General features: G+C 44.0%; 1 protein-coding gene across 4 annotated transcripts in view; it reads right to left on the bottom strand.

The window, feature by feature from the left end:
- Positions 1–27,465, bottom strand: part of DAAM2 (dishevelled associated activator of morphogenesis 2) — a 257,533-nt gene that overhangs the window by 81,636 nt on the left and 148,432 nt on the right. For all 4 annotated transcript variants that reach the window (XM_045009137.1, XM_045009135.1, XM_045009138.1 and 1 more), the window contains exons 4-5: positions 12,666–12,740; positions 2,811–2,905 (exon numbers count right to left, since the gene is read on the bottom strand). In XM_045009137.1, coding sequence (XP_044865072.1) covers positions 2,811–2,905; positions 12,666–12,740 — 170 coding nt within the window. The remainder of the gene's footprint in view (positions 1–2,810; positions 2,906–12,665; positions 12,741–27,465) is intronic.

Raw genomic sequence — 27,465 nt, 5'->3', positions numbered from 1 at the left:
GCTGCCATGTTTCCTGTTTATCCTTAAAGTCAATTTGTACTGTATTGTGTTCTTTGCTGTGCAAATAGAATACAGGCAGTATTAGATGGTCACTTGCAAGCAGGTTGTCCACAGATGCCAACAACATCCTCCAAATCATTTCGCCACTTTCAGCTACACTGCCCTGAAACTCACCACAGAGGAGGTGCTGTATGTCTCAGTACAGCACTTCCTATGAAGTTCTGTCAAAACTGCCACAAAGGATTCTGGGTTACATTGGGTTACATTACATAAGTCAGATGACAAGGGGATGAATATGGATTCAAATCATGAACAAGTTTGAGAGCAACATTCCAGCAGGTCAATAAGTCAGTCTCCCTTCTCCACTTAAAAGCTGCATGCTCATCCAGTACCTGCACACTCATCCAGCCCGAGGAAGACCAAAGGCTAAAGTGATGGGCCAATTGCTTGCTGCCTCAAAAAGAAGATGTGAGTGCATAGAGGTTTCTTTACGTTCAGAGAGCAACACAAATTGATATGCTGGGAGATGTTTCACCAATTCTAATTGGTGGCTATACTTAGGAAAAACCCTGAGTAGCCCAGGGGCATTAGGTTTGTCAGGGTTCCTGTCTGGCTTATAATCAAGATAGGCCCAAATCACAATACCAGCTCTGCATCCAGATTCGCTTTCCTAAAGCTCAGATCTGAAGCCTCCTATCTGCCGGGGTCCCCACTCTAGTTATAATTAGAGAGGGTCCCAAACCAAAATCCAAGTCCTGAACATTCCTGAACTTGATTCCAAAACTAGAGCCAATTCTGAACTTTGCAAGTGGCCAGCCTCTCTCTCTAATGGGCGAAAATAAATCCCTGGATCCAAAAATCTCCATAGTTTGAGGGATTGAAACCTGAATCCAGAATTCCCAGCGTGTCACGAAGCACTCAGAATCATAGAGCTCTTTCAAGAGAGAGGCCTTGTAGGAAGGCTGCACTGGCAACATAGTCTGCTTTTTAGATGTTCCCTTCCCATCCCTGTAGAACAGAGAACAAGCGTCATAATAAAAGTTGTTTTTGCTCCTGGAAAGCAGGTAGCTAGCACCCTAGTGAATTCTTAATGGGGCCAGGATCAAGCAAAGCAAAGAACAGTGGGTTCTTTCTGCTCAGATTAACATTTCCCACACTCTGGATTTTTCCTGAGATAATGTGACATTAGCTGCTTTCTCATGCTGACCCCACTTGACATACATCGCAGATTATTAGAGTGTGTGAGGGGTGAGACTCAGATTTATGGATGACATGGTAAACAAGAAACACTTTGTTGCTCTCTTACAGGGTCACATTTTCAGGAGCTTTGAATGGACTATTCTTCCTCCCTCCATGCAGGAAAGCAAACAAATCCTGACAAGAGAGGACTGCCTTCCTGTTATAGTTACAACGATTTAGGATTTGCCATAATGAATGAAGACACTGGTCCATCAATGACTCCATCCTGCCTCCCCCAGGGACTAATACCTGATGCTTTGGAGGAAGCTGTGTACGCACGCACATGCACCATCCAGCCAGCTGTACAACTCTCTGCATAAAGGGAGAAAACCTCTTTTTCAATTATTGCTCCCAGCTGCTTGGTTTGGTTAATTGGAACATGCTCCAGAATTATTGCTGGTGTATAACTGCATCGATCACATTCAATTTGACCCTTTACTAAGTCCACACGTCTATATAATTCATGCTCACAAAAAAAGTTGCAACAACATGAAGAGCAGACATGCAAAACTCAGCCATTTGGCTTTGCAGGAACACGTGAGAAAGAGATTATTCTCAATTGCCATCCACCTGGGTTCCCAACTTTCTTGGAGGTGGCATTCACAAAGGTGGATGGTTTCAGTGGGAGTTAGTACCTTTGTGGTTTCTCTCTTGGTGTCACTTGGAGCTTTGGCTTCAGAACTCCCCATGGAACTGTCACACTTCACCAGGGTATATATTGAAGCCCCAGGAAATTGAGTGATATATCTGCATCCAAACCATGCAGAAGTCAATCTCAGGCTTATGTGAAATGTTCATGAACTTTTTGACCAATCCTTCTATTTCCTGAGATCACACCTGTTATGGATCTATTTTCTATACACTGTGCTTTCCAATGTAAAGTCTCTCTAAAGGTAGCCAGCTTGTAATTATTCAGTATTGCTGCACCCAACAAACAAAAGGTGACCTTAGATTTCTGAAGGTGAAATATACAGAAAAACAAACAAAAAAACCAACTTAAGAATACAAGCCTAGAAGACACCTCCTAGATCATAGAGTCCTCTGCTATCACAGACAAACCCATCATATAATCAAACATCTTGCTACATTCTCATAACTACATGCATCACAGGAACAAAACACCACACCAGCTGCATGTCAAATTACTTGGATGTTTCATACTTAGCATTTTGAGTTGCTCCAGATAAAGGATATTTGAATCCAACAAAGTTTGAGAGTTAATACTGACATGCCATCCTTAATTCAATAATATATGCGGGATACCGCACACCATGTGGTCTAGAATCTGATTACCACAATTTTCAAAGACCTTCTTCAGGTTTCTAACAATGCAACTTGTCTATGCTTTCCTGAGGCACATTCGTAACTCCTCACATGCACCTGGATAGAGTGTTTAGAGGTGAAGGTTGCAAGGACCCCTATCAAAATTATGAGCTACCAAAGGCTTTCTTTGAAGATGAAAACTGGGTACCTGCCCACAATCTGCTGAGGGTTCTCTCACTGCCACTGTTTCCTGTGTCAGATATAGCCCTGTGAAGGAGTGGGTGAAAGAGGAGATGAACAACAATTACCTCATGGGTTGAGTCCGCAGAGCTGTTTTCAAGTCTTCAACTATTTTATTTCTCATTTCTGTTTCTTCTTCATCAAAAGCGTATAGGGTCTGCATCTGTTTGGAAAGCAGAGAGATGGTTACAAAAGCCAGAGCTGCCTGATGATAGGTCAGAGAAAACAGACTGCTAGATAGCCCAGAGGTTGTCAATAAGAAATATTCTACCAAGTCACTTGGAGGTGCTTGCTGCTTCCAGCTGCAAAGCTGAGTCCAGCTGAGACTGCTTCTGTTCCTGTGGATTAGCAATAGTGTATAACCCAGTGTTCTCAGATTACTAGAGAAAGTCGCAGATGCCCTCACAAAATAATTGTTCCTGTGTCTTATCTGGGATGTTCACCGCAGTATGTCTGAACAAACAATTTAACTCTCAACATTCCTAACAGGTAGGTATTCGAGGGAAGTTATTATTCCCCTCTATTCAGCACTGGTGAGGCCACACCTGGAGTACTGCGTCCCGTTTTGGGTCCCTACTACAGAAAGGATGTGGACAAAGTGAAAAGAGTCCAGTGTAGGGCAACGAAAATGATTAGGGGGCTGGGGCACATGACTTATGAGGAGTGGTTGAGAGAACTGGTCTTATTTAGTCTGCAGAAGAGAAGAGTGAGGGGGCATTTGATAGGAGCCTTCAACTACCTGAAGGGGAGTTCCAAAGCGGATGGAGCTAGGCTATTCTCAGTAGTTGTAGATGACAGAACAAGGAGCAATGGTCTCAAGTTGCAGTGGAGGAGATCTAGGCTGGATATTAGGAAAAACTATTTCACTAGGAGGATGGTGAAGAACTGGAAGAGGTTACCTATGGAGGTGGTGGAATCTCCATCCTTAGAGGTGTTTAAGGCCTGGCTTGACAAAGCCCTGGCTGGGATGATTTAGTTGGGATTGGACTAGATGACTTCCTGAGGTCTCTTCCAACCCTAATCTTCTATGATTCTATAATTCTATTACTGTTCCAATTTTTAAGACAGATAGACCAAGGTACAAAGAGGATAAGACCTACATTTTCAGTTGTATTCACTAATTCTGGGTGGCAGAGTTTTTTGGGTGTCCAGGCCAAAGGCCAGTACTCCTGATCTAGTCCCACCCAGCTCTTCCGCTGACTTGCTGTATGACTTTGGGCAAGTCACTGAAACCCACACTTTCAAACTTGGATGCATAAAGCTAGACACCTAAATTCAGAGTCAGACACTTGAAATGGGTAGCCTGATGTTCATAGGTGCTAAGCACACATAGGTCTCAGTGAAGTCAATTGGATTTGTTTCGTGCTCAGCACCTCTGAGAATCAAGCCACTACATTTGAACATTTTGGCCTATATCTTTCTCAGCTTCCCTAATTGTAGAAGATGGATGATCATTCCTACCTTATTGATAGGGGTACCGTGGGGTTTCACAAAACAATATTAATACTAGGAGAACCTCAGCTCTCAACTCAGGGTCTTCTTGAATAAATACCTTGATCAAACAAATATTATCCAGCACCTACAATCATGACCCATTATAGCAGAATACTAGTGTCTTTATGATAATGGTTCAGCAAGGAAGTCCCAGAGAAAAAACCTTCTTTCACTAGATCATCTCTTAACTCTCCCCCTCCCCTTCTTCCCTAAACTCTTCTGTGTTGCAAACCATGCGGTGCCAATGCATGTCAAATCCTGAGGGTGGTCACTTGGCTAAGACCATGGCTGGTTTATGCTACACAGCTGGTACAGGGAGCTGTATTTAACTCTAGGGGTCCTCTTTCTGATCCACACTAAAGTCAAATTCACTCACTAACGGAGCAAGATATTTCCTGCCCTAATGGAATGGCAGAGCGCTACTGATGGAAAATGAGCTGACAACGTTTTATCTTCTGCCAGCATCTCCAACAGCCAGAAACATATACTGAAACACTCAAGCCAAGCCATATACAATCCCCTCTTCAAAAAAATAAATAGAAACCATGAAAATGCATTGTGGAATCTCAATAGCAGATTCTTGGGGCGGGTTTTGGTGCTTGATTTGTAGTTCCTTGGGTGAGGGCCCATATGGTCAACTTTTCTTGGCCCATAAACATTCCTTTGAAAGGCTCCCATTTTTACAATAGCTTACTTTCTCCTCTGACCCATTGCTGGAGAGAGGCACATGGATGGCAGGAGGGTTTTCAAAGGTATTTTGTTGAGAGTGGAAACAGCCTGTTTCCAAGTGAAACAAACATAAGTAATCCTGCTTTTGCAGCAGATGGTTAATTACAGAAAAACCCTTTCTGGAAGCTATGAGCAGCCAAGAGCCCTTCACTTCTCTCACAGCTACACAAGGCCAGGAACATGACTCCCTGTGCCTCCTCTAATAACAGAAGGGTCAGATGTCCATATCATGAAATTACAGTGTGAAAGTTACAGAAAACAGGATCACACTAGGAGAGAGGGACGGGAAACTATTGTGTTTGGGGATCACTGTTTGTGGCTGCATTTCATAGTTATGTTTGGTTGGGAAATAGATTTTCTGAACTAAAAACTGCATTAAAGGGATAATGTTGGCCTAGTTTAGGACTCCATGTTAGTAAATTTTGTTCCACAGACAAAAAGGAGGAGCAAACTGTTGCAGGTGCTTCAACCAGCCTGAGATACTCCATGCACAATTTCATACAGACTATTTTTGCATGTTCAGAAATGTTGATTTGAATGCATCAGGGAAATCTGACATCCAGCTACCTGGTCTGCATGGATTAGTCTGAGACTGCACATATGTGCAAAAAACTATATACAAGGAATTGTGTGTTCAAAATGACAGGCAACCTTAAAGGCTACTTTTGGAAATTTGGCTCAGTGTGAATAGAAATATTTTAATTTCAACTGTATTTTGTTTAAAATCCAAGGGAAAAAACTCCCCCATCCTCCTGTGCCCTGAAATACTAGAAATCCAAACACAGCAGCCTAATGCTAGTGCATGAGAGCCAGAAAGCAAAACTGACTAGAAGCGGAAAATGAACTGACCTGCCTAGTTTCATTTGCCAAGCTAAGTCAGATGGAATAAAGGAAATAAATAACAGAAATAGTACTAAAAAGTACCACCAACTGGATTTTCAGAATTTTACAGTTATGGTCCAAGTTCCTTATTTTGATCTCACCTGTACCATTTTTACAACTTGTTACTCAGCTGAGTTCAGTGAAATTACTTCCGATTTAAAAAAGTATAAGTGGATCAAAATCAGGCCCTATGTCATAATTAGAGTATGGCCATTTATTATTGTTAGTAGTCACATTAATATCTGGGCAATATCCCTTTAAAAACATTCAAAGAAATGAGCTCAGGTGGAATTCAAGCTGCCATGACATCTCTGGAACTGGATTAGGGATGATCCAAGAGCAGAAATTCTCAATTACAGAATTAAATTTTAAAAACCAAACAAACGTAAGATGCTCTAAGCAAACAACAGTTTAGAGCAGCATGAACCAGATGGGAGATGGAGTCATCTTCCACCTGTTAGATTCTGCTGAAAGATATATTTTCTTTTATGTCCCATGAAGCTGTTTTGCCCTGAGCAAATGATTTCTGAGCCAGAGAAAAGGGCCTGGTAACAGCTGTATTTATTAATCTTGACTCCATCTCATGCTCTCAACACAGCTATCATGCCAAAGAGCTGTATGTGCAGCTACTGTTCACCAGCAAGCCCTTCTGTACAAGTGCAAATATAGCCAAGATCATAAAAGCAACATGGTGGTGGTCAAAAGTAATCTTCCTTCTCCCCAGTAAACCGGGGATTGCATTTATTGAGGCTGCCAAGCAGACAGTGTCACAGAGAAAAAGAGACAAGTCTCTTGACATGTGCTAGAAATAGGGCAGCTGCTACATCCTACAAAGAGAAGTTTCATGACTTGACAAATCAGCCAAGATGACGACAACCCTGATATTTAGAATGGTGTACGATTTTGTGTCTGCAGATAATCACTGATATGATTTGTTGCACTTGTCAAATTACTGGATTTACAGGCACAAAATTACAGGTGTAGAACTGAAGGCCACTCTTCTAAGTTAGGTAGCATCAATGGTTAGCTCCCTTTCTTCCAGGGATTGACACAGAAGCTATTCCATTTTGAACTAGTTGGTATTGTCCTTCCAATTAGACCATCTGAAGGACAGCTCATACAATTATAATAGGGGGCATGACAGTCAATAAAGTTATACAGACAAACACAGTATAAAACTGGTGAGAGGATCATAGAAATGTCGGTCTGGAAGGGGCCTCGAGAGGTCATCAAGTCCAAGCTTCCCCACTGAGACAGCACCAAGTAAACCTAGACAAGGGGTGGGCAAACTTTTTGGCCTGTGGGCCCCATCTGGGTATGGAAATTGTATGGCGGGCCATGAATGCTCACAAAATTGGGGTTCAGGAGGGGATGAGGGCTCTGGCTGGGGGTGTGGGCTCTGGGGTGGGGCCAGAAATGAAGAGTTTAGGGTGCAGGAGGGGGCTCTGGGCTGGTGCAGATGGGGTGGAGTGCGGGGGGGGGTGAGGGATCAGGCTGAGGATGAGGAGTTGGAGGTGCAGGAGGGTGCTCCAGGCCAGGACAGAGGGGTTTGGAGGGCAGGAGGAGAATCAGGGCTGGGGCAGAGGGTTGGAGCATGGGGGCGTGCCTCAGGGGTGCAGGCTCTTGGAGGTGCTTACCTCAAGCAGCTCCTGAAAGCAGCAGCATGTCCCCCACTCCAGCTTCTACAAGGAGGCATGGCCAGGCGTCTCTGCTGCATGCTGCCTCGTCCGCATGCACCGCCCTTGCAGTTCCCATTGGCCATGGTTCCCGACCAATGGGAGCTGCAGGGGTGGTGCTTGGGGCAGGAGGAGTGTGCGGAGCCCCCTGGCTGCCCCTATGTGTAGGAGCCGAAGGAGGGACATGCTACTGCTTCCGGGAGCCATGTGGAGTGGCCCCTGACCCTGCTCCCCAGCTGGAGCACTGGAGCGGGAGCTCAAGGACCAGATTAAAATGACTGGCAGTCTGAGTCTGGCCCACGGGCCATAGTTTGCCCACCCCTGATCTAGACCATGCCTGTCTAACCTGTCCTTAAAAACCACCAATGATGGGGATTCAACAACATCCCTTGGAAGCCTATTCCAGAACTTAACTACCCTTAGGCCTGGGTCTACACTGGGGGGAGGAGGGAAGAGGGGGAATCAACCTAAGATATGCAACTTCAGCTACGAGAATAGTGTAGCTGAAGTCAATGCATCTTAGGTTGACTTACCTCACGTCCTCACAGCATGGGGCTCCCCCATCGACTCCATTTCCGCCTCTCGCCGCGGTGGAGTACAGGAGTCGACGGCAGAGCGATCAGGGATCGATTTATCGTGTCTACACTAGACATGATAAATTGATCCGTGATAGATCGATCACTACCCGCCGATCCGGCAGGTAGTGTAGATGTACCCTTAGAGGTAGAAAGTTTCTGTTAATATCTAACCTAAATCTCCCTTGCTGCAAATTAAGTCAATTAGCTCTTGTCCTACCTTCAGTGGACATGGAGAACAATCAATCACAGTCTTCTATAACAGGCCTTAACATATTTGAAGACAGTTATGTCCCCCTCAGTCTTATTTTCTTCACCCTAAACATGCTCAGGTTTTTTTTAACCTTTCCTCATAGGTCAGGCTTACTTGACCTTTTATCATTTTTGTTGCTTTCCTCTAGACTCTGTCCAATTTGTCCACATCTTTCTTAAAGCATGGCACTCCAAATTGAACACAGTACTCCAGCTGAGGCCTCACCAGTGCTGAATAGAGCAGGACAATTACCTCCTGTGTCTTACATACAACACTCCGGTTAATAAGCCCATGACTGATATAGCCTTTTTCACAACTGTGCATTGTTGTCTCATATTCAATTTGTTATCCACTATAACCCCCAGATCCTTTTTGGCAATACTACCACCTAGCCAGTGATTTCCCATTGTGTATTTGCGCATCTGATTTTTACTTTTTAAGTGAAGCATTTTGCACTTGTCTTTCTTGAATTTCATCTTGTTGATTTCAGACCAATTCTCCAATTTGTCAAGTTCTTTGTGAATTCTAATCCTATCCTCCAAGCGTTTGCTTATAAAATTTTCAGATGACATGAAGCCGGGAGGGATTGCATACTCTCTACTCCATTATCCAAGTCACTAATGAAAACATTTAATAGTACTGGACCCAAGACAGATTCCCTGCTGGATCCCACTAAATACATCCTCCCAGTTTGCAGTAAACCACTGATAACTACTCTGAGTATGATCTTTCAACCAGAGAACAGAATTGGGCCCAAAGTGTCCAGGTTGTTTAGCTGAAATAGAAAGCTGTGACCTCTAGTCCAGTAACAGAGTGCTTCCTAACATATTGATTTATGGTTGGGAATGGCCAGCACTGGGGAGTCAGGAACTGATCCAAAGCCTTTGAAGTCAATAGAAAGACTTTCACAGACTTCAGATGGGCTTTGGATCAGGCTCTCATTTTATCAATGAGTAGCCCATATCTAAGTTAGGCCCCTATAGCTAAGCAATTAGGGGCAACAAGGTATGAAGGTGCTGTTTAAAGGGTCACTGATTGATTTACAGTAGGTCCAAAACTTAAGTTTTGCAAAACCCAGGGTATAATATTTTAAAACAATAGAAAGGTGTCTAATGTTTTAAAAAATTCTAATAATATTTTTGTTTCAAGTTTAACATTCCCCTGCAGTATTTGCAATCTAAATATTGCATCATGTGCTAACACAGAGAGCCACTAAGTGAAACTGATTAGACACTGATTGGAAACAAAGTGAAACTGACTAATCATTTTTTTCAACACTTCACTCAGGGTGAAGAATGCAAAAAACAGCAGCATTCGCAGTGAAAGTGAAGGGGCCCTTAAAAAATTCTTTCCATTTTAAGAATCTCAGAGGTCCTATTAACACATTTGAGGACATTTCTTTTAAAATACCCTGATTCACTGCTATGCTACTCCAGTTTTACAGTGATGTAACTCTACTGAAAACAAATCAATGGAGCTAAACCTGCATAAAATTGAAGCAAATAAATGGTAAATGAGGTCCATTAATTTTAACCCAAGTAGCCCTTAAATATCTCCAGCGATAGGGTAAAACATAAGGCAAAAGGAAAATTTGTCAATCATTCTAGGGCCAGGGCATGTCAAAACAGCGTTACCGGAACCTGGTGTTTATTGATACTCAAACTGTGGTTAAAATCAGAAAAAGTAGGCCAAAGTCTGCTCTCAATCCCTGAAGCTGCTCCAGCTTTACATTCATTCCAGATTTACACCAGGATAAATTTAGGGACTGATCCAAAGCCACTAAACTATTGGAAAGCCTCCCAATAACTTCAAAGGGCTTTGGATCAAGCCCTCAGAGCAGAATTTAGTGCAGGGACACGGCAAGGTTCCATATTTCTTCCCCCTTAATGACTCTTCTAGAGTAAATTTGCCCAGTCTAGACATCAAAACACTAGTCTTTGCCAATCATGCAAACTCAGCCTCTTCTCTTAAAACCAAGCTGTGTTTTCCACTTCACCCCTCATCACCAACAAAGTCTGGAATCAGCAGTTAGATAGTAGTTTTTGATGAGTCATGACAGAATAGAAAGCAGCTCTTCTGTTACCTTCCTAGAGTGGCTCTGAAGCAGTAGTGAAACACTGACTGTGTCAGTAAACTTAACATGCATTACCAAGAAGAAAAATCAACAATCTATATAGTTATTTTTCAGCCCATAACAATGCTATGAAGGTGAATTGAAAAGCTTTCATAAATTAATTATAATGATAAAAACCCACCAACAACTCACACTGCCCAAGATGTTAACAGCTAAATTCATGCAGAACTGATGAGGGCAATCAATGGCTCTTGCATATAAATAACCAGAAGCAGAATTTGGCCATAAACCAGTAACAGACTATGAATTTTCAGAACACAAGAATTGCTATACCAGATCAGACCAGTGATCCATCTATCACATTATCTTGCCTCTCACAGTGGCCAGTGCTAGATGCTTCAGAGGAAGGTATAAGAACCACCCAGTAAATAATTATCGAGTAACATGCTGATAAGGGAGGTTTTCCCCTAAATTCTATCTGTAAGTGGTTAGTTTTATCCTGAAGCTTGAGTATTCATTGCCCTATATTTCTGTTTTTGTCCTGTCTCACATAATCAAAAATCAAGTTATCTATAAAAATGACTAACCCTTTATTTCATTATTATTACTACACTAAATTCTTATAGTCAGTAATGTATTGTGGCAGTAAGTTCCAGAGGTTCATTATACATTTGGGGAGGGGGGCATTTTCCTTTATCAGTTTTTCATTTATTGCCTTTCAAATTTCACAAATGTTCCTTGTTCTTCTATTGTGAGTGAGGGTAAACAGGAGCAGCTGTTTTATCTTCTCTAGGCATGTATAAAAACATGAATGGCATAGCATCTCTCCACTTATTTGTCTCTTTTCTGTGGGCCAAATCTTGTCACCTTTACTCACACTGAGTAGCACATCAATCTGCAAGTAATGCCACTAAAGTCAACATGACTACTTATAGAACAAGGTACTAGTCCGTGAGCACCCCTCCAGTCTAACCAGGCCTCACGGGAAGGGGGGGTGTTAGGGAGGGGCAATCCAGCTCTCTATCACCATCCCTCAAAATTCCCAACATAGAGGGAACGGCTGGAGCACCTCTGTGCTCCACCAAGCCCCCACTGGCTTAACTATCCCTTGTGGACCATTACCAAGGTTGCTCTGTGTCATATTACTACATCCTTCTCATGCCAATGTTGGTGCACAGGGCAGAAGCTAGCTTCTTCCAACCCTCTCAGCCATTAGCTGTTGCTTCCATCTGCTCTGTGGTGTTGAGATTACGGTTCTGCCATCCCTGCTAAGGCTTCTTCTTCTTAATGTTTCTATTGAGTGCCCTTGTTTCCTCACACCACTTGGTTTCCACTTGCTCTCAGCATCCTGTGTTGGCATGTGGGATACCTGCACTAATATGTCCAGCGCTTTCTTCTGATTCTGGTGGAAACAAGCTGCTGGTTAGATCTCTTCATTGGTAATAAACACTCTCCATCCAATGCCCAGAAGCCAGGGGGGCTGGCTTCCTCCTTTCCCCAAGAATGCTCAACCACTGCTCAACCCCAGGCTCTACCCCCATTCCACATGCCTTGAGTTTAGTGAAAGCTGTGGAGGCCTTTCCTATCCTTGATATCACTTCTTTCTGGAGATCTCTGTTGTGCCTGGGGCCAAGTTGGTCCTAAGATCAGGGAAGCGCAAAGGTGACAAAGGCATTTTTTGCCCTTCCCTTCAGGTTCTCCGTTGGACAGAGTTTGGTTAAACCCATGGGTCAGGGCCATGTTTTATTACTGGATTAGGAGCTTACATTTACATTTAATTTGTTTTTAAAGCTTTTCAGATCATCTTTAAGCACTGTTTAAAGAGAGGAGAGAGAGAAAATATATACACACACACACACTCACGTGTGTGTGCTCGCGCGCATGTGCATGTACACAGGAGCATAGGAGAAAACCCATTATTGATTTGCAAGACAAAAGCCAGAGCGACACCATCACGTCTCATTTCTGTAATTTGGCGTTTCCAGTGAAGAATCTGATTTCATCATTTTCAGTTCTGTGAATCACAGAAATAAGAGCTGAAAAAGGCCTGCATTTCATCAAATCCATCTCTCTGCCAGTGCAAGATTCTTCCCTACAGAGCATACTCCTCTCCCTTTGCCAGCTCAATTTTAAATGAATCAAGCAACTGGACTTTCACTACTCTCCTTAAGACACAGTTTCACAATCAAACAGACGCTGTTGTTAGGAAATCTTTCCTGGCGTATGCAGAGGTAACTTACTGCAGCCATGGAGTTGATGCGGTCAATATAGTAATCCGGCCAGCTGGTAGCAAGCTTATTAGGGTCTTCTTGTTCCTGAAACAGAAAATTAAACAAAGTTACATGAGCAGGCTTAAAGGATAAATAGTTTTCATTTGGTTGAAATCATCTGGAATTCTTGACCATCTTACTTCCTACCTATTTCCTTATAACACACATCTTTATAGATTTTATTACAAACCTCTTTGAAGGTATAATGCTAAAGCTATCCTGGTGATGGCAGAGAAGGAAAGATCATCCTTCAAATAGGATTACTGAAAACAGCATTACAGAACTGACTGAGACAAGGTTGTCCTTCAGTGACCAGACAACAATACTCCCCTCCTCACAGTATGCTGACAAAGCTTGCACTCAAAGGACAGAGCCTTCAGGGATAACTCAGTTACATTTTCAAGTCTTACATTTTACAGATTTTAGAAAATATTTTGCATTATTTCTGCTAATTGGATGGGCAAGATTCACCAATTACAGAGAAAAATGCCAAAAAGTCTGGAAATAGGCCAAATGACTGCTTCTTAGGAAGTTAAGAACAACCTCAAAGCATCCAGATGAACAGAACTCTAATCTGTGAATTACAGTGAAAGCTGCATCAAAGACCACCTCCAAGAATGGTCTTAATAATTTTAAAGTATCGCCATACATTTTGCAATTAAACTCACTTTTCAGTTGAAGGCCTACCTCTGCTGGGCAACCACATTTTACTGGTTCTTTGGGTGGTCACTTGAGAGGTTTCACTGCATCAGATTTTATTTTACTTTACTTTGTGAAGAGGCTAGGCAGATAGACTAGAAACCAGTAAGAAAATAATGATTGGTTTCTGGAGCCCTAATCTCCCACCACAAGATATAAGTAGTTTACATTAAAATCAATTGAAGTTCTATCTTGTGGTTGAAGAACTGTGTCCCTTGGAGTTATACTAAAGATGGATGAATAGAGATTATCTTTCTGCCTGTCTTGCTAATCTTCCTGACATTCTATTGTCCTGTATGTATAAACAATTATTCATAACAGGCTTAGCTTTAAAAGTTATACAGATGAACATTAAATAGCCAGATCGCATCAACTCTTTTAGTGCTGCTACATATTTATGTTGGTTGGAGAGAAGAAATATTTCTACATGTCCCCAAACTGGCCTGCCTTCAAAAGAACCTTAATACTTGTCAGACTCCTTTCAGGTTAAAATTAAATTATAGCATACACTGTAACAAATCCATGGAAAATGTCAGGCTTCAAATCTGGAATTCACAGCAACAGCAGGGGTAAAACTCAGATCTTCCTGCTCCAAGACCACAGGCTCCTATCACTTGAACTAAAGGAGAACCTCAATTAGCTGTTAGCAGTATACAGCCAATGACATAATTGAGCAGTTCTGCTTCTAGCCAGTAGAGGGCAGTAGTATATATACCTACCTCTAGAAATACATAAAGCCTGAGAGGCTGTCAAAATGGCAACAGGCATCAAATGCATTTTCTAGTTCCACAATTTATAACATATATACCACCTCCCCATCAGTGGGCTGTGTGGAAATTCATGCCACACATGCACACTTTTCCAGTGCAAGTTGGAAAGCCTTTGTTTTCCTTCTCTCCCTTTCCCTGATGAAAGCAGTAGGCTGACAGAGCTAAATCCTTGCTTACCAACAGAGAAGGAGCTATAGGACTCCCCATAAGTAATCAGCTAGATTTCTACACCTCATTTCATTGCAGACTGCCTTTTAACACCTACTCTCTACTAGATGCTGACAACTGTTTTGCACACAGCAGGCCTTAAGCTCCTATCCAAGAGTCAAAATATGACCTTGCTAAAGGAAAAAACAATGCAAAAACATGCAGTTGATAAATACAGCATTATTTTTAGAAAATAATCTTATCATGACCTGAGTAGCACAGGGGAGAGAGAGCGCTAATCTAGTGCTAGTTAAATAAAGGCCATTCCACTGGGCACCATGACATATACAGCAACCTATTTGTAAAGGGACATCAGGCCAAGACACCAATCTGCAGTGCAAGGTGCCTTGATCGGTCTTCCTGGAAGTTTCCTGTGTAAAGGAGTTTGAAAGAGCGAGTGACCCATGCTACAGTTGTTTCCTACATAAATGGGACAGTAAGTCTGTGAGAACAATATACACAGCATCTCCTTTGCCTATTCATTGAACTTCAGGCTAGGGAAGAGGAAACAAATTCAGATAAAGTGACAACTACTCAGATCCATTCTCCAAATCTCAAAGAATCCAAATAAAAAAAATCTAAGATTCTTAAAAAAGCAGAAGTGTTAGAATACCGTGAGAAATCCTGCTCTTACTAGATTTCCAGCCCAAACAATAGGCTAAAAGGGTTTAAGATAGGAAAAGCATCCAAATACTTGAGTAATTTCCTATCTGAACCCCTGAAGCTTTGGAGGTTTGACCAGTTGTATTAAAAAAAATCAAGAACTCTGACCTTCCTAAGGTAGGATTCTGTATTTTTGGTTGGCTGAGCAGATGGAGGTGTAGTCATTTTACTCTGTGATTTACTGTTTCCCTCCCACTACTTTCTACCCTTCTATATCCAGCATATATTGTGGTCCTAACCCTGAGACCAAAGCTTAACGCCTCTTCTATGATCATCCTGCTGCTTTTGAGCAAGGGCTGGGTGAGAACTGGTTTGGATGAAATAAACATTGATCTGAGGTTCAAAAAAAGTTTGGTTACATTTGTGTGTGTGAGAGAGAGACTGCATTTTCTGGTTCTGGTTCTGACCAAAAACAGAAGGTTCAAAATCCCATAAGGAAAGCTGTTCTGTTTATGGGCCTAATCTCAAGAGAAATTCCTCAGTCCTTATTCAGACAAAATTTTCATTGAAGTCAATGACTGTTTTGCTTGGAAAAGGTCTGAATAAACATTGACTAGGTGCTTCAAAATCTAGCCCTCTATTTCTGAAGTAGCAGAAAGCCAGTTCTTGCAAAAGCTACTTTTGCAAAATCAAGAGGTCTGGATAAGCATGCGGATGTTTATCTGAACTCCCAAAACATTGGTTAGTCCATCACTAATTTTAGCCAGCCACCTGGAGAAGATTTTCAAAGCATCAGTTTCTGACGTGAGATACCCAAGATCACGCTGATATTTACATCAGCCTCAGGAGCAGTACCATGATATATTACAATTGGAGACACCAGGGAAGATGGTTCATTGCCCAGATGATGCAAAAGTTCTCCGCAGTATGAAATCACAGCACCATACTTCTTCTCAGACAGCAGAATCTAAAATACGTTGATTTCGTAAAGACCCTCAAGATTCTGATCCTCAAATAAAACATTTCAAATTGCCTCTCAGCAACTTGCACTGATGTTGATGACAAAATCCTCTTCTTGCTCCAGAACATGCAGAAGGAAAAAAGTAGGGCCTGATACCCAAAGCCACATAGGCATCAATAACTGGAAACAATTACCCAGTTGTCTAAAGCAAAATGTCAGCCAAAGGAATCTATTAAAGTAAAGGCACCTTTTAGCTCCTTGAGTAGTGTAAATATTACATTAAAAAATAAGACGCCAGTCAGTGGGCTTCAGAAGCAACCATGTCATTCTTCACCAGAGCAACAGCTATGTAACTACTGTGAAAACACAGCCCTGATATCATACAAGCCTGTAATAAAGTCAAGGTATTATATAGGCATTGAAACTAATTTGGACTGAGTCCATCCCCATGGCGATAACTGGGACTTTTGAGTTGAACAGCTTTATCTAACATAAGATTTAATGGAATATGTCAAATACTTGGAATATTTGAACCAACTGCAAAAATAAAACTAAACAAAATATTCTAGCCACAGTTCATTTAATCCTGCAGGCCTTTTACAGAGTTCTTGGGGAATCAATCCGCTATACAGTCTTCATGGACACAGTCTCTTCAATGGCACAAAGACATTTGGTGGCATCAGCTCCTTGTGTGAAAGACATGCTCCATAGAAAAAACTAGAGTGACCAGACAGCAAGTGTGCAAAATCGGGACAGCTGGTGGGGGGGTAACAGGAGCCTCTATAAGAAAAAGACCCAAAAATCAGGACTGTCCCTATAGAATCGGGACATCTGGTCACCCTAGAAAAAATCCACCATGCCTGTAAGTACATCATTCCCCTCTGCTGGTGCTCCTTTGTAGAGAGGCACTCAAACACTAAGGTGATGGGTGCCCTATAAATGGATAAGAGTGAATAGGCCCTGAAGATTAAATGCCTAGCTTATCTGACAAATGTCTTTCAGGAGAGGGTTGAGTCATTTGGGAGAAGACTTCACAGCAGCTGCCAGCGCTGTACCTTTTTTGCAACTCGACTTCAGCATCTGGGGCTGTTGATCTGAAGTTTTACACTAAACACCAAATAGACTCACAACAACACATAGTATTTCTCCAGAGTATCTCCTTAGTATCCAAGCACTTCCCAAAGATGAATGGATTTATCCTCACACTACCCTTAGGAGGTAGGGAGTGATTTACCCCAGTTTTAAAAAAAGGGGAGAGAGGGCCAAGAAGAAAAGTTGAGGTGACAATCCAAACTCATCCAGGAAGTCAGTGGCACAGCTGGGAACAGAATTCTGATCACTTGATTTTCAGGCCAGTGCCCTTACAAGACCATCTTTCCTCTCCTATTACACTGACCTGATTTTCAGAGGTCTTGGAAACTCTCAGCTCCTTGGGAACTGCAGATGCTCAGCATCTCAGCAAATCAGGCCATGTGCACACTGGGCCATGGCACCATTTAACCACCCTTCAGGTGTAAATATCCTGTGCTGATGAGTCATGCTGTCTTAAGACACAGACTAAGGTACTGTTTGCCACTTACACAGCTGCCCAACACACTTAAGCACACTTCCCGATAAGTGGAAATAACAGACTACCTTTACCTGCTGCACTCTTTCCCCCAGTCCATTTGGTTGATAAGCATTATTTAAAGCAGCAGCAGGACAGGCAACTTACATAATGCCATCGAGTTTGGGTTTAAAATTTTTTTTACAAGTCCCTTATTCTGGGTGGTGAATTCTCGTTGACCTCAGTAGAAACAACATACAAAACAGATGGAAGAGAAGAAATCCAAATGGACAAACACATGAGTTACACGTTTCATTCCTATTTACTTATTGTAATCTGCAAGAAAGAGCAAACTGGTGCTTGGCATCAGTGTAAACCTGGAAAAACAGATTTGAAATCAATAAGGATATTTGAATTTACACTTGGGTAGCTGAAAACAGAATTTGACAAGACAGCTTCTGGTTAGTGCATTTCCCCTGCAACAGCTGATGGCATCATTCCATCCCAGACAGGAGGAAGCTGGATTCCTATACTCAGCACTAGCTGTCAACAGTGTCATCACTTAATGGCAGAAAAAGTCACAGACCTCTGAACTCAGGTGGTTAAAAAATGATTAGTTTTTGTTTTTAAAAGTGTAATTAAGGGTTTGCCATGTTGTTTACGCCTCCTTTCAAAAGCACCTAAAGGAAGTCAGGCTCACAACTCCAAATGAAAGTCAATGGAAGCTCAATTCCCACGAGATGTTTTTGAAAGCCTTATCTTAAAAGTACAATGAATACTTTGCACTCCTGTAGTGCCTTCCCCCCAACCATATCCCAGTGCTTTTCACAAGTTAATGAATTAAGCGTCACTGCAGCCTTCTCGGCTAGGTGAGTTTAGGTGGGCAAAATGAGGCAGAGAGAGTAAGTGATTCCCTTCAATCACACGGGAAATCTGTAACAGAGCCAGGAATAGAACCCACATTGGACTCCAACATCCTGTGTTTTTACCTAATAGACCATTTTCCTTTTTAATGTAACTGATTTTCTGAAAGTTCAAGCCTTTACAGTTCAACCTTTAGAAAAAAATCTTTGAATCCCAAATGAAATTCTTCCTTGAGCATTAAAAAGTCTGCTAGCTATTTCTCAGTTCTGTATCAGTAATAGAGCCTGCCTCAGTGGAGCAATTTGGTTAACAAATACAAAATGTGTCCGATCTCCCATGAGACAAAATATGAATTCATAACAGCAGCTGAAACAAATCCAGGATTCTTCAGACAGTTTACGCATCCGAAAAGCCAACCAGGTCCCAGGAGATAGTAAATTTTGAAACAGGACAGACCACAGGACTGAGCCATTCACTAGACAGATGTGGTTACTGCACTATTTCCTCGACTGCATGACTAGCACTGACAGGAGTATTCTTAAGGTGTTGTGGATGGTGCCATACACAAGCCGTCTAAGCACAATTCATCCAGAGCAAGACACAAATATTTCTTCTCTCCCTGGATTCAGGCTATCTGCAGATAAGAATCTTTGTGCTCCGAGAGCAGTCTGTTTTATCATGAGATACAAAAAAGAGAATATCCATTCATTAGCAGCTATACGGGCTAGAACACTGTTGAAATGTTCCAGTTCCATCTAGTAAAAAGTGATGCGCACGCACACTACCCAGTTCACTGCAGTATGAAATCAGAACATATTTACCCAGCCAGATCATTGTTTCATCTAGCCTGGTACCTCTCCTCCAGCCAGGCAGTATCAAGCCAGGCTGATCCAATTGGCTGAGTCTGCTGTCTCTGACTGTGGCTGCTAACTGATGTTTCAAGGACAGACTACTGCAAAGCTTACCATGCCATTAGTATGATTTATACTACAGCAGCGCCTCATTGTCTAGGGTTGCCAACTTTCTAATCGCACAAAACTGAACACCCTAGCCCCAACCCTTCCCTGAAACCCTGCCCCCTTCCCTCCCTCTTCCTCAGGGCTCTGCCCCCCACTCACTACATTCCCCCTCCCTCTGTGGCTCGCTCTCCCCCACCTTCACTCACTTTCACTGTGCTAGGGGAGGGGGTTGGGGTTCAGGAGGGGGTGATGGCTCCAACTGGGGGTGCAGGTTCTGGGGGGGACACCAGAAATGAGGCGTTCAGGGTGTGGGGGCTCTGGGCTGGGGCAGAGAGAGTTGGGGTATGGGAGAGGGTGAGGGCTCCGGCTAGGGGTGCAGGCTCTGGGGTGGGGCTGGGGATGAGGATGAGGAGTTTGGGATGCAGAAGAGGGCTCCAGGCTGGGGGATGGGGGCGAGGGATTCGGAGTGTGGGAAGGGGCTGCAGGTTGAGGCAAGAGGTTGGGGTGCAAGAGGGGGTCTGGGCTCTGGGGCTGGGCCAGGGATCAGGGGTTTGGCGTACAGGAGGGGGGTCCAGGTGGGGGGGGCACAGGGCTGGGGTTTGAGGCACAGGCTTACCTCAGGCAGCTCCCAGTCAGCAGCGCAATGTGGCTAAGACAGGCTCCCTGCCTCTTCCGGCACCGCACTGCACCCCAGAAGCAGCCAGCAGGTCCCTCCAGCTCCTAGGCTGGGAGGGCAGGAGGCTCTGTGCACTGCTCTTGCCCACAGGCACCGCCCCCCTGCATAGGAACCGGATCTGCTGGCCGCTTCTGGGGCGCAGCACGGTGGCAGGACAGGTAGGAACTAGCCTGCCTTAGACCCACAGCATCACCAACCGGACTTTTAACGGCCCAATCGGCAGTGCTGACCGGAGCTGCCAGGGTCCTTTTTCAACCAGGCATTTCAGTCAAAAACTGGACACCTGGCAACCCTTTCATGGTCCCCACTGAGACTGAAGCTGTGTTGTGCTGGGCATTGCACACAAACATAGGCGGAAACAGTCTCTACCCCAAAGGGCTCACAAGCTAATTAGACAAGACAGACAAAGGGTGGGAAAGGGAGGAATAAAAAGGACAAAGGTGAAGTGACCTACCCAAGGGGACACAGATCAATGGCAAAGACAGGACAAGAACCCAGGTCTTGAGTCCAGGGATCCACTGGACCCAGGATCAATCCTGAATTACAATCAGCAACAGAAAGAAGAACAAGCATTCAGCTCCCCAAGGAGCTTTCCTCTTAGGAACCTTTCCACAGTGCCAGGAGAAACATGCATGTCACCTAATCCCATGACTCTCCAGAGATTGAAAGGATTGGAGATTGTGCTCAGTCATTTTCCAGACAATGGTTTTCCCCATAATATCCTGGAAATTCACACATTAAACTGAATCCATATTATTTTTTCCAACTGCTTCTCAACATCCTATCCATCACATTTTCCAATATGTCTGATCCTGAGGTTGAGGGGGTTAGATATTTTTCACATTATATACCCACAACGGGCCTGATTCGGATCTCACTTAGCACTGGTGTAACTCCATTGACTTCAGATGAATTAGCCCTCATCAACATCTGTACAATGAGAGGAGAGTCGGGCCTGGGGGTGTTCTGATCAGGGCCGGCTCCAGCATTTTTGCCACCCCAAGTGGCAGGGGGAAAAATAAAAAGCCGTGATTGGCGGCACTTCGGCGGCAGCTTCATTCTTCAGCGGCAAGTCCTTCCCTCCAAGAGGTACTGAGGGACCCGCCGCCAAATTGCCACCGAAGACCCGGACGTGCCGTCCCTTTCCGTTGGCCGCCCCAAGCACCTGCTTGCAGTGCGGGTGCCTGGAGCTGGCCCTGGTTCTGGTCACCTCACAGGTAAAACCCATTAAACAACAAAATGTTTTCCCTCCTGCATCAGCAATGGGCTGGAATTCCAGACCTGTAGAGCAAGAACCCTTTGGGCACTTTATGTCTTCAGGTTACACAGTGTTTATTTAAATTGGGTGAAAAAAATGAACTGTCTAATGATAGCATTTAAAGCAAGTTTAAGCTTTACAATAACTGTATCTGGCACAGACCTTTCTATAGGTTGTTCCTGGATAAAATCCTATCTAGGAGAAGTTTAAATTATAGCAAGGCTGCACAGTACATTTTTTGTTTTGAAAACTCCCTCGTGTACCATTCTCCTTCCTTTCCTGTTGATGCTTTATCACCACCATCATTGGCACAGACAGATGTGAACTTGTTGGCAATGCTGACAGCATCAGCCACCTCTTATTTTTAGAGAGAGTGCAGATATGCTTGTCCAAATATAGAGCCCCTGCTGTCTGATATTGCCAGCATAAGCCACTGATTTATGGGTGCAGTGTAAGGACAAAAGGACATCTTCTCCCTGAGTTCATCAGTCTGATCAAATCAGGGCCGCCCGGGGGAGGAGGACAAGTGGGGCAATTTGCCCCAAGCCCTGGGCCCCACAGGGGGGCCCCCCGAGAGTTTTTCAGGACCCTGGAGCAGGATCCTTCACTTGCTCCGGGGGCCCCGGAAAACTCTTGCAGGGCCCGGACCCCCGGAGCTTCTTCTGCTCCGGGTCTTTGGCAGTAATTCGGCGGCGGGAACCACTGCCGCAGGTCTTCAGGGCACTTCGGCAGCGGGTCTCGGAGCGGAAGGAACCCCCCCCACCGAATTACCGCCGAAGCTGGGGCCCCCGCTGCCGAGGCCCCCAGGCCCCCTGAATCCTCTGGGTGGCTCTGGATCAAATAAATAATCTGGAGCTGAGACTTGAGAAATGTACCCAATTCTTCCAACCCTAAAGGGAAAGCTTACTCACACAGTTACACCAGTAACTCAATCCATGCCCCCACTGTGAGCCAGGTCCCTTTCTACATGGCCCTTTCTACATTCTCCTGTTGATTAGATTCCCTCAACTACTGTGGCCCAACAGCCTCAGTTTCCTACTGGCTGAACTCTGTCGCCACTGAATTGAATACCACCACATAAATGAATTCATGGCGGGCAGCCACCTGCCTCCAAATAAAACTATGAATGCTGCCCATTTCCCCCCCAAACCCAATAAAAATGTTAAGCAGCTCAATTCCCCCCTCCCCTCCTATTCAGTCAATTTATTATGGGGAAGGGGCAATATAAATTGATACTTTTTAGCCCCCTCCATTAGTCAATTTATGCTGATTCCACGCACAGAGTCTTGGGGCGTGTCAGGAGTCCTCTTCCATGATAGCAGGGGCATGGGGGATTGAGTTTTCCCTCCTCCTGGACCAAATCCCAGCCCACCCAAAACCAGGGAACAGTGGGCTGAGGAGCAGGGAGGCCCCAGTCAGCCTGGAGACCAAGGGTAGCAGCCTCCCTGCCTGCCATCCTAGCAGCAGCGGCAGCTCCAGGCCCCAGCACGCCAAGCGCGTGCTTGGGGCGGCATGCCACGGGGGCGCTCTGCCGGTCGCCGGGAGGGTGGCAGGCAGCTCCAGTGGACCTCCCGCAGGCGTGCCTGTGGCGGGTCCGCTGCTCCCGCAGCTCCGGTGGTCCACCAAAGCCACGGGACCAGCGGACCCCCGGAGCCGCCTGCCGCCCTCCTGGCAACCGGCAGAGTGCCCCCCATGGCATGCCGCCCTGCTTGGGGCGGTGAAATGTCTAGAGCCGCCCCTGCCTAGCAGAGTTTTCTCTGCCGGGTGGCGGATATTGCCACCACCCCAGACAAACCTTCTGTGGGGATAGCAGCACCTCACCCACCCAAGCCCACCTACACCTTCCCAATTCTCAACACCACTGCCAGTCCCTGCAACATCTAGCTGTTGCTTGGGAGTCTCAGCTCCAGTATTGACCCTGCTCAACTTGTGACAACTGACAGAGTCTTGGGCCAAAAGCGGTGTGCCTACAGGTCAGGAATTTGCTCCTCGAGTGGACTGCCTGCAACTCATCTTGTTCCTTTCAGCAGCGGCCTTTTCAATTGTGTGCCTAAACAGTTGGTATTTATGTCATTTTGGCTGAGAGAGAATTTCCTTTTTCAATTCTCTCCTCTTTCTTGGCATTCTTTCGGCAGCTCAGAGCAAAGCCAAAGCCAGTGTAACTGAACCTCCCAGCTGCCACATGCTTGCACTTGAAGTTTCTCTTTCTGTGCTGATTTGTTTATTTCTAGTGAACAACCTCTTATTTTCTTTTCCAAACTAAAAAAAAAATTCCCCTCAACTAAAAGAAAAAAAAATCCCTCCAAGATCCATGGCAATTACTCTGCCTGCTGAGCTGGTGATGGAAATCAGACTTCACTTCTCAAAAGGCAACACAAACTGTTCCCTGCGGGAATACATATGCACAGAACTGGCTAATGAAATGTTCTGACAGGCCCCTCTTAGCTATCTTGCCTCTCACAAAAATGCTGCTTTACGAAGACTTTCCATCCCCCTCTTCAACATGGTTCTCCCCTGGTCCCACTCTAGGCCATCTGGTCACAAGGAGAGTTGATGGAGTTTTGATGGTGATGATGGACTGGTCCATTCTGTCTCCCTTTCATGGGTGCCACCACGTATCAAATGAAATGCTGACTAGACTGTAGTCAGAGCTTTTGCAGTATGAAAGATGGGCTTGAGGTTAAGGCACTAAACTGGTACTCATGAGGATCTGGTTTCAATTCCCGGTTCTACCACAGACTTCTTGTCTGATCTTGGGGAAGTTACTTAATTCCTCTCTGCATCTGTTCCCCTTCTGTGAACCATAATACTTGCTTTCTCCCAGCCAGCATGTGTCTTGCCCATTTAGTTTGTTCACTCTTTGGGACAAGAGCTTTCTTTTACTATACAAGAGCTCAGCGCCCAACACTATGGGGCCCTCCATTTTGGTTTGGGCTTCTATATGCTGGTGTCTATAAGCTTAATAAAAATAATAATAAAAAAAAATCACAAGAGAACCTTCCAAAAGCAGGAAGCTGAGAAAGACTCCAGTTTGGTTTCTTTTTCTTACAGGCAGTAGATTCTGAAAACATTATTTAATTTGCTTGTTTCAGAATCCACAGCTTCTTATTTTAAATCATAATTGGATTTTTTTAAATGTATGCACTAGTTCAAGTACAGCTAATGGACTTGAAGCAGGAATTAATACAGGGAAGCCCTATGCCTGTGTTATGCATAGGGCCCTACCAAATTCATGGTCCATTTTGGTCAATTTCATGGTCATAGGATTTTAAAAATCATAAATTTCATGATTTCATCTATTTAAATCTGAAATTTCAGTGCAGAAATTGTAAGAGTCCTGACCCAAAAAGGAGTTGGGGTGGGGGGGAGTCGCAAGGTTATTGTAGGGGGGTTGCGGTACTGCTACCCTTACTTCTGCACTGCTGCTGGCGGCAGTGCTGCCTTCAGAGCTGGGCAGCTGGAGGGCAGAGGCTACTGTCTGGGATCTCAGCTCTGAAGGCAGAGCCACCACCAGCAGCAGCGCAGAAGTAAGGATGGCATGGTAAGGTATTGCCACCCTTACTTCTGCACTGCTGCTGGCGGGTCACTGCCTTCAGAGCTGGGAGCCTACCCAACAGCCGCCGCTCTCTGGCCGCCCAGCTCTGAAGGCAGTGCAGAAGGGTGGCAATACCACAACCCTCCTAAAAAAACCTTGTAATCCCCCTGCAACTCACTTTTGGGTCAGGATCCCCAGTTTGAGAAACGCTGGTCTCCCTCATGAAATCTGTATAGCGTGGGGGTAAAAAAAAAAAAAAATCTCACAAAAGACCAGATTTCTTGGTGGGAGACCAGATTTCATGGTCCATGACATGTTTTTCCATTGCCATGAATTTGGTAGGGCCTTAGTTATGCAAGAGGTCAGACTAGATCATAATGGTCCCTTCTGATATTAAAATCTATGAGTATATGGACTGAATGACTTTCGCTTTAAGTACTTGCTGTCCTTGGAAGATTAATGAGCATTCGGCAGAGTTCAGAACACTGGTAATAAATAGTGGGAGCTCTGTTCTGTACTAAATGGTTTTCCAGCATTCTAGGTGAACATTTTAATTTGTTTTTTTATTCTTTGTTCTTGCTCATATATTTGAGACTATCTGAAGGGTGAGATAGATATTTTATAATTATTATTACATACCATCAACAGGACAAAACTGAGCAACACATGAATTGTAGGGATTGATCCTGTTTTGGAAGTGGATAGACTACTAGATGACCTAACATCATAGCTGCCACTTACACACACAATCAGCATCTACACACAGTTCCCACACCACAGTTTCTGATATCCCACAGTTATTGGCTTTTACAGAAAGAAAAATACTAAAGCGACATATCCAATGGAGTAATTACTGATAAATACTGGCTTTTTAGTTGTGATCACTTGACAATTAAAGTGCTCCCATTGAAGTCAAGGGCCAAACTCCCATTGGTTTCAATGCAAGCCAAATCAGGAGATTCCACAAATGCCATTTTCAAAAGCAACCTCTGATTTTCACTGCTCAAACTTAGAACACTTTGACCATGATTTTCAGAAGTGCTAAATCACTTGCAACTCCTGCAGGCCCTTGATACAGCTGAAAAATCAGGCACAAGGTATCTCAAGTCAGGCGCCCAAAATTGTTATAATGGTCATTGTCATGATTTGGGCCTATGCTTTCAGAAAACTGCCCTGAAGAGCTAGAAAAACTATTTCTGCAGGGCTGCCAAACTTTTGGATTGGCAATGGCTGGGCTTAAAACAAAAAAGAAAAACTAAAAATCTCTCTCTCTTATGGAAAAAACCCATCTTTAGATTTAAAAAATAAATGTATAACTGAGGGCCTGACCCAAATAACCTATGCGCTCAAGATAAATAAATGAGCCTCCAAGTGCCAGTACTGCACCATGAAAACTGTGAGTCAAAGCCCAGAAAAAGAAAAAAGAAAAAAGGAAAGAAATAAAAACACTCTTATTGTTTCTGATGTCCCCTAGAATGGGATTGGCATTTTAGGAGTTCTTTTAAGAGCAGATTTTCTCCATTGGAATGTTGGCATTTCAGCTGAATGATGAGAGCAAATTCAATCTGTTCTTCCCCATCCCCTTCCCCACCAGCTAATCTATAAACTGTTGAAAGGGAGACTCAGAAAGGATCAGCTGAAGAAGAGTCTTCATCATCATGGCAAAGTATGTGCCTCTCAAATCAATCTGTAGCTAGGTCCTGGGTGGTCTGGCTGGATATTCAGTTTACATCCATCACTGATGATCCTATCACACCACTGAAGCTTTTGATGACCACTTCATTGTCAGCTGTATTGCAGCATTCCTTGGTAAACATGCTTTGTAATTCATTGGCCTTCCATCCTAATGATATGTCCGTACCAAGAAAGCCTCCAAAAAAAATCACATCAGTGCTGACAGACGTTTGCTAGGTTCAACTACAAATATCCTCATTTCTGATCCTGTCCTCCCACATAATACGGAGCAGCTGATGAAGACTATTAATCAAAAATGTCAATCTGCCACTCTTTAGCCTTCCTCAGCACTCACGTGTCACTGCCCTACAACAGAGTTGATATACCTGTAGTTCTTTAGATCCACAGCTTCATCACAAGTTTGATGTCACAACATTCCCACAGAGGCTACTAAAGACCCCAGAACATGGTAGTAGCTGCTGCTATACAAGCTTCTACATCTTTCAAGCCTTCTCCAGCTCGGTCTTTGACATTTCCCCAAGTATTTGATAGTTACCACCTGATCAGTGCCCTATCTGGATACTGGTTGGAAGCTGGAGCTGGAGGCTGCTTGATGGTAATGTCAGTGACTTAGTTTATCCAGGTTAATAACCAGACCAATGCGTCTCTCTTCTTGCCCAACCAGTTCAGCCATCAGCTGCAGCAATTCCCCACGTTGAGCCAACAAAACAATGCAATTGGTGCATTCAAGATCTCCCAGCGAATGGTGTAGAAGAGTGTGACACAACACTAAGTCTCCTGTAGCGAACTCTTCAAGTAAACATCTTTAACCATTTGCCCAGGAGGGCAAATTTTCACATCAGGAGGTTGTTATGGGAATCTAACAATTTGCTGACACAATGGTCTGATTCTTCTCACTTTCACGGATCTAAATCAAGAGTATACCTGGCTGAAGTCAATAAAGTTACACCAGTGAGAGAAGTGCATCAGGCCCAAGCACCCCTACACTGAGCCATAA

Source organism: Mauremys mutica, chromosome 3 (genome assembly GCF_020497125.1).
Source record: "Mauremys mutica isolate MM-2020 ecotype Southern chromosome 3, ASM2049712v1, whole genome shotgun sequence".
Lineage (NCBI taxonomy): Eukaryota > Metazoa > Chordata > Testudines > Geoemydidae > Mauremys > Mauremys mutica.
The sequence above is the reverse complement of the archived record's forward strand: the minus strand, read 5'-3'. Positions and strand labels throughout refer to the sequence as shown.